Below are 11,366 nucleotides of genomic sequence, written 5' to 3'. Positions count from 1 at the left end.
GCCCCTGAGCCTCTGGCCTGTACCCCAGTTCTGTATGAGTAAATAAATCTTAAAAAAAAAAAAATTAAAAAAAAAAATGAACTGTAGAAATAAGCTGCTGAGCGGAGGCTGCTCGAGGTGTAGGAAAGGAGGGCTAGGCACAAGGAAGAGAGAGTAGAGGGTTAGGGGTACTTTGCTGGTGGGGGTGGTGGGATGGCACACATCTGAGGAGGTGTGAACCTGTTCCCCTAAGTCATGTATGGTGTTTCAAATCATAGGATCCAGTAAAGAAAAAATAAAATATCTATGGGAATGAAGCATCACAGTCATTCCATGATTTCCTAATTTTGTTTCAATCCATCAGATACTTCTTCTCTCTCTACCTTACAGTTTCTTTCAGACTTACTATTCTTCTTTCCTCCCCAAAATATCATTTGCTTATGCAAAAAAAAATAATATCTAAGTCTTTAGAATTTGGTGTTTCGAAATACTAAAACTTGAATTCTTGGGATCTCAAAATTGTGGTTTTAAAACTGAAAAGTCTTGACTTTTTAAGTTAAAAACAAATGAACTTTTTGTTGATTTTTTTTCTTTCAATAATTGTTAGTGGAAGGACAAGTGGTGTGAAGAAAAACTAATGTGTTACTTTACATCTTGCTATTACATTTTTTATGCTTATGAAATGTGTTACATAGCTGAGGTTTTCTGTAGTTAGTAAATACTTAATACCTTATGTTTTCAGGCACCAAAGAGAATAAAGAAACATATAGAAAAATCAACCCACTCTACTTTGTGAAATTGTTAATTATTAGTCAATTAATTTGTAATAAGGCTCTTGATATTTCCATATAAAAAAGAATGTAGTGAGTGGATCTGACTAGTTGTCACGCACACACACACACACACATTAGGGAATACTACTCAGCAGTCAAAAGGTAGAATCATGTTACTTGTGGCAACACAGATGGAGCTGGAAGGTCTTATTCTCAGTGAATGCAGTCAGAATGAAAAACATTAATATCAGATGGTTTCACTTGTATGTGGAATGTAGAAAAATCAACAAAGGGTCAGAAAAAGAAATAAAGCTTACAAGCTGACCAAGAGATGAAGCATCCAAGAGGAGAACAGGAGATCAACAGAAAGGGGAATAGCACAGGAGATTATGGTGACGGATCATGGGTGCTGTGGTGGTGGGATAAAACTATGGACACTAAGCCTGAGGAGTAAAATCATATATTGTCCAAAATAACAATGATTTAAGAAAAAAGTACTTGGCCTAAAAATTTTAAAAAGTCAGAAAAAAGGGAAAAGAATGTGTCAGTTTTATGGTGTTTTGGTGTGAGAAACTAGTGAGGGCTTTTAGGAAATTTAAATGTGTGTGCGTGTGTGTGTGTTTATGCGCTACTTCTTGGAACTTGAATTACATATGATTATTACACTGCACAACTTTAATTACAAAGAATTAGTTGAATACTGCTGTTCTTTTTTTAAACACTTTTTTTAAAAATCTTGATTATTAGAATGTATTGAATGGATATTAGATTAAGAAAATTAAAAGGTTGCATTTGAAACGTTTTCCATAACAGATTACACCATTGTGTTAGCATTCACTATGGATTTTGGACTAGAGTTGATTTTCTTTCTCTTTTTTCCATTCAGAGAATTTATCAATAGCCTTCGGATCTACCGGACATTCTATGGTGGCCTGGCGGATCAGCTGTGTGTTAATGAGTTAGCTGCTGCAGACGGACAGCAGTGCTGGGATGGAAAAGACGTAGTCCAAAGGTATTTATATATATATATATATATATATATATACATGTATAATTTTTTTTTCTTACATCATTCTTCATTTTTTTGGATTTTTTCATCTCGGTTGTAATCCCCATGGATTTCCCACCACCAGTTCACCCCTGTGCCATCACCATAGTCCTGTGCTCTCTTCCCACCCCAGTTTTGATCTTATTCCTCTCTCCAGCCCGGTAGAATGTCTCTGGTTTATAGTTGTTTGCTGATTTTAGTTTTTACTTTATTGCAGTTGCCTTATTATTATTATTTTCCTGATCCCTTACACTCCTGCTAGGAGTGGAACCATCCGGTATTTTTCTTTTTTTCCTGGCTGATGTCACTGAGCACGATCCCTTCCAGCTCCATGCTCTTTGCCACAAATGGCGTTTTATGTGAAGTTGTCTTTGCAAACATACACCTTGCTTTCATCCTTGCTTTCTTTTCCCCGATCTTGAATGGATTTCTTCAGTTGTAGCTTTGCCATACAGGTTACAGTACAGTATACACAGTATTGCTTTTTCCTTGGTTTGATAAAAATAAATTTGATCCTTTTTGACATTTTAGATATGAAAGCATTCTTTGCTATTTTAAAAGTGTTTCTCTTCTACCTATCTATGGCGTAACCAACAAAACCACTTTTCCAACTAGGTCCAGTCTGTCTTGTTTGTCAAATATCTGATTTACTTTTAGTTATAATTTTATGTGTATTAGAAAGTGAGGAAATTTGGTTTGGTATAAAGATATACTGATTTGTTTAGCTATGTCTATCCCGTGATTAACTGTGAGTGTGTTTGTGTGTGTGTGTGTATAAGAATGGGCAGTTGTGTGTATGTATGTGTATTTTTTATGTGTATATTTTCAGTGTTCTCAAACTCAGGAGTGAAATTTATCTTTTACTGTTTTCCTCACTGTATAGAAGTTCTATTCCTTTGCTTCCTATAAATTTGGTGATGCTCTCAAATAATCTTCTAAGCTTCAGAAATTAAATTCTCCTTCTGTAGCTATAATAGTGGTCAGTATACTTGACTGGGAATTAGTCCTTTCACTTTTGTTGGAGATTGCTACTAGAATGTGGGTTTTGTGCTGCCTTTGGATGTGAGTGCTTAGTATATTTGATTTCGAGTAATGTGCGAAAGAAAATGTTAAGCTCCCTGATTTGTGAATATAGCTAGTCTTCATGAAGCTAGGTAACTTGGTTACCACAAGAAAGATGAATCAATTGGAAATAACATTTAGCAAGTTTCATTTACTATGGTATATATGCTATATTTAATAAGGATATAAACTTATATGATGGAAATTATTTCTGGGTGACTATTTATTATAATTAAAGTTTACATTACTGATATATTAAGTGATTATCCTTGATATGGTAAATGATTATTTTGCAGTTAATATTAAATATGACTTTATCATAGATAACCTTAGTTTTCACAGAAAAAAAAATTAAAGACAGGAACTGTGGTTAAATTTAAATGAACATTAGGCCAACCATGCTATGCTCTTTTTTCATAATGGTCCTTGGATATTCCAGTGTATTTTTCCAAGTATATCTTTCTGCTTATGCTTAGAGCAGTCATAGCAGGTCTCCTCCTTTAAATTCTTACACTATTCATGTCAATAAGATCACTGCCATTTAGATCTATTAAGTTCTAATTTAATTTATTCCTTCTCTTTTAACATTGTTCCAACTGGAATTGACCTTTTTTGCATGTTGATGGTTTTGCTACTGATTTCATTAAGGACTAATGAAAGTACCATGGTGATTACTGAAATATTGAGCACCTTATATAAGTACATCATATCACTTTAATCTAGAACTCCCAACAACGTGTGCCTTTCTTATCTTGATTATTTAGTGTGGGGGTTCTATAATAAAAAATATTGGGCAAATACATGGTTTGGGACAACTTTTTAGAGTGATAGATTGTATTTTAATTCAGAGAACACATTTTCCTTTTACATGTCCATCTCCATATTTATGTCTACCTATCTATACATATATTTCTTTATTAGCCATCAGATTTAAAACTACATTCATACAACCATAAACTATGCGAAAGGTCATCTTCAGCAAGAATCTTGGTGAGTATTTACATTTCTGAAAAAGTGATTCTCATTAATCTCGTCCTTCTTTAGCTCATCCCCCCTTTCCTGTCTACCCGGCCTCCTGCTTATCAGTCACTTCCCAGTGTGGCCATACTTTACTGTCAAGCAACTTTCACTTCACCTTAAACATTTTTCAAGCATCCCTTCTACCTCGTCCCGTAACTAACAGTTGTTCTTCCTTCAGGATATTTCTTTATCATCTTATCTTCTTGATTCCCAACTGACTTTGGTTTGCCAGGCCAGCAGACAAGCCTCACATTCTTTGGCTCTCTACCACCATCTCTAGGCTACTTCCAAAATGAATATTTTTTTAGTCTGATTACTTTTGTAGCAGCTTAAGGTTTCACAAGCATTTTGCCATGCAACCTTTTAAAAACTTTACTCCCTAACCCTTCAAAAATAATGGATTAGGTAGTATCTCTTTTGTAGTTGATGTTAAGAAAACTTTCATGTGTACTTTGACTTTTAAAAATATATATAACTAAAATCATAATTCCTTTAAGTCAATTCTTGATAAAATTTAGAACATTTTTTTTACAAAGGGAATTCAACACATATCTATAATCGTATCTGGTTGTTCATGTATATGCAAGACAGAATAGCATATGGCAATCAAAAATAATGCATCTGATAAAGTGGAATATTACATGTAAAAAATAAGATACAAGTTATTTTCTAGCAGGTTGAATAAATGGAAGATGCTGATATTGGTTCTACATAGAATATTTCTGAACAGTTACATGTAAACACTAATATATATTAAAGGGAAGGATTTTATTATTTTATTTGCATATTATTTATTTATTTATTTAATTTAAAAAATATTTATTTATGCATACAGATCTGGGCTATAGGCCAGAGGTGCAGGGATGGTGAGAGGATTCACCAGAGACAGAATGGGGAGCAGAACAGGCTGAGCGACGAAGTACACTGCTGAAGGGAGCAGCGGGCGGGTCAGGGGAGGTCTGTTGCGCCATGTGGGTCACCCCTGGGGTGGGCAGGTTTTGAACTCATGCTGAAGTGGCTTTAGCTTCTTAGTGCTGTGCTTGAACCCTCTGGGCCACCAGGGAGAGCTCCTTATTTATTTATTTTTAATGAGTATAAATGGTAGTGATGGTAGAATTATTGGTCATGTTTTTTTTTTATATATTTTTTTGTAGTAATTTCTGTAATGTAGGTTTATCAATGCATTGATAGATTTTGCTTCATGATGTGTGAATGCATTTATCTAAAAGGGCTTCCATACAAAGTTGAGTTTTATTGGATATTATCACTTGAATTATTAACTACTTTCTCCTTGAGTGAAAGCAACATTTATCAGTGATCTGTGGTAAAAAGTAATAAGATCTTCATATATTCATTTCAGAGACCTACAGTTAGTTGAGATAACACCATTAAATTTTGAAGAATATCAGGCAAATGTATACCACATCTGGAGATAATAAAGTTGCCCCCCCCATTTTAATGGTGGGTTATAATATTCATCAAGTTTATTCAGGAGAAATTGTACTAAACACATCAACAAGATAATTTGAAACTCTCATTCATTGTAAGAAAAAAGTGATTATTTTGGCAAGATTTTGTCTCCTAAGGCAAGTTTTTAAGTACAAGATTGGTAAGATTATTCATGTACTAAGAGTCATACAAGCCATTTCAGTATCATTAGTTTTAGAAAGTTGGGTGAAATCATATTTGTACTCATCAAAAGAGATAAAGTTTCTTTGTGTTGGTAGATGAAAATCTCTCATATCTGTGGTATATAAGGAGTGTTTAAATCATGACCATAATGTGTGTAAACTCAAATGATTTTAAAAACTGCATGCATTTCATATATTCTGCTACAATACCACAATATTGAGTTAAACAGTACAATAGTTTCTGATTTAAGATGAAAATGTTTTCCTGAAATCCATATAATTGCATAAAGCTCCTCTTATTTACCTTTCTTCTCTTCATCATGAAACAAAATTATGCTATGAAAGGGATGTCTGTCCCTACTTTGTTTTCAGTGATTGAAAATGGATTTTTTGATGGTACTCGCCTGACTATTGAAGTTCAGCTGAGAGCTATGTAATTATCAAGTCTTCCTTATCCCTTTTGATTAATAGACAGATAATTCACTAACTCTGCCCCAATCTCTATGAATTCATGACCTCCACAGTAACTCTTACACCAGTCAGTAGCTGTTAAGTGTCCTCGTAAAAAATTAATCAGCCATGTTGTTTCTTCTCCATCATGACTTAGTGAATGTCTTTGAATGCTTGTATCTTAATCCAGTGTTTCCTAACCTTATAAATTGCACTTCTTAACAAATTACAATTGAATTTCTTTAAGTATTTAAAAAATATAAAATTTGAAGTTTGATAAAAATAGTAAACTTCAGAAATTTTATGCTTATTTATTATGTTTCCTTTTCACCAAACCAATGGAATTTTTTTGTGGGTGTATCTTATTTAAACACTCTTTTGCCTTTTATCCATTATCTGTCTGGTAAGCCACTTAGTCTCCAATCTCACCCAACTTTTTTTTTTAATACTATTTACCTAGTTTCCACATTATTATGTATTACATTTTAAAGATAATCAGATCTCATTTTATGCTAAAATTCATTAATGTAGCAACTAGTATCTTCGTATCTTCTGAAAGTGCACAAGGGGGTATGTTCTTTATGACTTCTACATCTGTCTGCTTTCTAGGTCATTTTCTCCCCTTAATTTTTTAACCTCTTCAGCCAGGTTCCCTGATATAAGAGTCATCATTGCTACTGTTTCCATGACTTACCTTACTTGGTTCAGAATTGAAGGCTGTTGAAAAGGTGTGATCAGAAGATATTTCCTCTTCCTATACTTCTGCCGCAATTGACTGTGAGCCTGGAAATTCCCATTATTAACAGAATCGTTTTCAACTCAATGATATTTTTCCAAGCTATGTGTATACAGCTTTGTCTGACTCCCACTTCCGTCTTTAGTCCTAGTAGAACTAATCCCTTCATTGGTATTTTATCATAACCTCTAAATCCACCACAGCATCTATATTACTCTGTATTTATGTCATATATCTCCTTCCTACTAGTTTATTGTAATTTTTTTTTTAGAGTGGAGGTTCTGTATTATCTGAGAAGCTAATGAGTGATTAATATCATTGAATACTGATGAGTGAAACTTTGAAGAGAATGGCACTCAGAGGAAAAGGAGTTTTTACAAGTGTTAATGAGCACTAAGAGATTTGGGAATTTGGGCTGCAGCATGGTGATAACCGTTTGGAGGGTAATACGTGGGTGCAAAATGAATGGAGGGTAATACGTGGGTGCAAAATGAAGTTGAGGACCTGAAACTTGTGAAGAAAAGAGATGCATCATAAAATTCTACCTTCACCTGACTCTGGAATATTTTTCCTAATTTAACCTTTAGATCATTCATGTTCCATCGTGTGCATTTCTGTAGATATTTTTCTGAAACCAGAGTGCCAAGAACTCTAAGCAGCTTGTGTGTTCTGAGTTAGAGCTGGGTTAGGTGTGATTGTGTCTGAGTTCAGGGTGAATAAAAATGCCCTGACCTGCCTGAGGTTAGAACTTTGAGCAAAATACTTCTGCTCTCTTGTGATAGAAATGGAAAATGCGCTTTTAGATACAGGACTGTAGAAGTCAGTACCTGGTACAATATACATTCTGACACCATGGGGACAGAACAGTTCTGGCTGATATATCAGGTCTGGAAGGAACATAACGCTTGCAACGTTCTGGTTGTGTACTCTACACCACTGTCAGTCTGTTTCTGCCTTATTCTATTAATAGTACACTGCCTTGGCAGATAATTTTTATTTAAAGATAGAACCTGAACAGTCACCTCACTGTTTTGATTCTTTAGAAAATAATATTGTACACAATGACAAGGAGTTGTATATTTTACCAACTTTGGTCCAAATCCTGGTTTTCCTAAGATTGTTAAAGTCTAAGAAACCATCCATCCCTTTCAGATTAATACATGCTTTTTTGGGCTTTTCTAAAAATGCTCCTTTTATTTGGTACAGTATCTTATTTTCCAAGCTGAGAAATTTCCTCTGAATCTTTCTTCACTGGCCTGGTCACTCAGCGGTGAGTGAGTTGTCTCTTGTTAGTCTTGTAACTTTTGCATTCAGAAAGGGAACAATAGTAACTATTTCATCCAGCCAACTCCAAGGCTATGTTCAACTTGTTACAATCAGTTGGGAGAATGTTTTCCTTATTACTGGTGTCCGGCAGTTCTTTTATTGTCATCAGTCTCATACTCAGTTTAAATATTGTCCGAATAAAAGTCAAGTGCAAGCCCTCCCGGGAGTGCCACAGGTTAGGGCTTAGCACTGCAAGCTAGCTGCAGCCCCCTCAGTGCGAGCTCCAACTCCCCAGCCAAATTGTCTTTCTCAGGCCTAGCTTGGCAGGTATTAAGAGCTGGCGGTCTAGAGCTTTTGAGTGCTCAAAGCAACTCCTCCACTCACCCTGTCCTTCTGATGGTGCTCTGCTGAAGCCTTCTGGTGGGGCTCCTTTTCTCCTGATGGCCTTTCTCTGGACCACAGAAACTGTGCTGCTGTCTCCTGCTCTTGGCAGAAGTACCACTCATAGCCAGGACAGCTGCTTCTCTTTACACAGCCTCTGGATGGGTAACTTTGCCACAAGCATGGCAGCCTTGCATTTCCTTAGGCTTGGATCAAAACAGTCCTTTCTCCTCAGACCCCAGGGATCCCTCAAAGCCTCACTCACTCAGGATGAATGAATGGGGGAAGGCCACAGCAATCTAAGATTCTTCAAAGGAATTCTCTCCTACGGCCTCTTTGACCTCAACCCTTTTATACAATTAAGAGGGATGTTAAGCAGAGGGACTCAAAACCAGTTTTCATCCATCTGCTTTTCATGTCTAGCACCTTGGTTTGGAATGCCATCTATCATCTTGTTCTTAGCTGAAATAGAAACAGAAAGAGTACTATTCTGGCATTCTTGTACACATATTTGAAGTACCGGGCTGCAGACGGAGCACTGGATTCCATGTTTACAATACTGCAACAGGTCTTGAGAGGTATATAAGGAAATATGACATTGTGCCCATTTTGGAGAGACTTAGAATTGAACATCTGATGGAAAATATGTTTGCACTATATATACGCAGCAAACCCAATTCTATGAAATGAGAGGCACAGAGTATCCCTTAGGTTTTCAAATAAAGGTCATTTGGTTACTAGATGGATGGCCCTGGGGACGTGTTAAAGAGTTAATCTGTGGCCTGTGTCTCCATTCATTCATTTTACGTAACTTCTCTGAAATATGTGTGGATAAAATAAGCTTATGTCTGAGATTTGTGTTAAAATAATTTAGGGAATGGTGGGCCATTCCATGCAGGAAACAGTGTGCTGTGGGGGTGATTGTGCACGCTGCACTGTTGAGGCAGAGTATGTGGGATTTAATCTCTGTAATTGTATATATTGGAAAATTATATAATGAAGCACACTAAATTAAAACAATAAAGCCTTTTGTAGATTTATATATGGAGAAGAATACCAAACAATTCATTTTAAATGCAAATAATTTGCATACAGAACTCGGGTGCAGGTCAGAGGTGCAGGGGTGATGAGAGAATTCACCTGAGACAGAGTGGGGAGCAGATCAGGACGACCTATGAAGTTCACTGCTGAGCAGAGCGGGGGGGTGTGTCAAGAGAGGTCTGGCTTTAGCTCATGCTGAAGTGGCCTTAGCTTCTTAGTTCTGTGCTTTAACCCACTGAGCCACCAGGGAGGGCTGGAACTTTTTTTTTTAAACAGTTTTTTTAGAAATTTATTTATTTATGCATACAGAACTGGGGTACCAGGCCAGAGGCACATAGGGTGGGAGGATTCACCAGAGACAGAGTGGGGAGGAGAACAGCTTATGAACCAGGCCTCAGGTATCTAAAGTAAGATGAGCCCCTTAAGAGGGATGTGAATTCAGGTATATTCATGAAATTCTAAATGTGCCAGACAGCTAATTTTTAAAATGTGGCTGAAAATATTTTTTCCCTCATATTTGTCAGTTAAATTTAAGTTTCTCACAAAACAATTTGCAATACAAGCTATCTTAGTAAATATTCAACTACTCTTTCATTCGCTGGTTCCTTTATTATTATTTTTAAAAATGTACTAATTCATATATCTTTTTACATTATTGTTCATTTTAAAACAATGTTTACTTTCTCTTCTCCCAACGTCCCCCAGTGCATTATCACTAACCGTCCTCCACATTCCTGCCTCCCTCCTTCCGATACCACTCTATCCCCCTCTGCCTGGGATATCTCCAGTTTATAATTATCTTTGTTTGTTTTATTTTGTATTGTAATAACAAATTTTCCTATGTCTTATTTGTTTCTCTTATATTTCTTCTATTATTGAAACCATTTGGTATTTTTCTTTTTCCTTCTGGCTTATTTCACTTCTATCTCCATCCATGTTGCATTCAGCTCTTATTAAGCAGAGTACATGAATGGAATATGTACTGAGCTTCTTTCTTTGTTTGATGGATTCTCTCAGAAGACTTCCAGTTGGGAAGTAAAGATATATGAAGGTTAGTTTCGATTCAGTGAATATTAACAGTGAGGTTTTGGGTTTAGAAGTCTGAAAGAAACCCTTATTTGTATTTCAAGTGATTTTGTCTCTAGATGGAGAGAGATGATTTCTCAATAGATGATTTATTAACTACTACAAATGTGAGGAATTATGGTCTTGTAACATATTAGATTTCTTAAGGAACAGCAAAAAGTTACAATGCAAGGCTAGAGCTCTGTAGAGGTAATGAAAGATGTTTTAGGAGTAGTTTAGGGAGTTAACTACTGTAGTTTGAGGAAGTTAGTCACCACTGGTTGTTTTAGGATTGATCATAATAACTGAGCATCTGAAGCACATATCTAAAGACAAGCTAGATTTCAGAACATCACACAACAGATTGTTTTGCATGACATGACAATTTAAAGGCCACTACACTCTTCTAGCTGCTTGTCTCCATCCATTGAATTCCCCAAGGAAATACACATTGTAGACAAAATCCCTAGAAGAAAATGAGGTTGCACAAAGCCACCAGCTTGTGTCTAATACTTAAAAAAAAAAATAAATCTTTTTTTTGTTTGTTTTGCTAAACTGATCAACTGTGTGTGTGTATTCACTATTTTTAACTTGTTTCTTGCTTCCATTGCTTCCATCAGAGGAAGGTTTAAAAAAAATACAGGAAGATAAAAGTTTATTGAGATGGAAACCTCAAGGACCTTTCCCATCTTGTCAGCACAGTTGTTATCTCTTTGGGGGTACAGATCATTTTTTAAGGTTTATTTTTTTTTTCATACAGAACTGGGGTACAGGCCAGACGTACAGGGGTGGTGAGAGGCTTCACCAGAGACAGAGTAGGCAGCAGAACAGGCAAATTGCTGAAGTACACTGCTGAGGGGAGCAACGGGGAGACAGGAGAGGGCTGCTGCATCTTGTGGGTCACCTCCCGGGCT

At 36.1% G+C, this 11,366-nt stretch overlaps 1 protein-coding gene across 1 annotated transcript in view; it reads left to right on the top strand.

Annotated features, from left to right (window-relative positions):
* Nucleotides 1-11,366, top strand: part of GPC5 (glypican 5) — a 1,027,138-nt gene that overhangs the window by 276,735 nt on the left and 739,037 nt on the right. The window contains exon 5 of the mRNA XM_004680070.2: nucleotides 1,639-1,764. Within this exon, the coding sequence (XP_004680127.1) occupies nucleotides 1,639-1,764 (126 nt within the window). The remainder of the gene's footprint in view (nucleotides 1-1,638; nucleotides 1,765-11,366) is intronic.

Source organism: Condylura cristata, unplaced genomic scaffold, assembly GCF_000260355.1.
Source record: "Condylura cristata isolate star-nosed mole 26May11 unplaced genomic scaffold, ConCri1.0 scaffold00010, whole genome shotgun sequence".
In the NCBI taxonomy this organism is placed as follows: domain Eukaryota; kingdom Metazoa; phylum Chordata; class Mammalia; order Eulipotyphla; family Talpidae; genus Condylura; species Condylura cristata.
The sequence above is the reverse complement of the archived record's forward strand: the minus strand, read 5'-3'. Positions and strand labels throughout refer to the sequence as shown.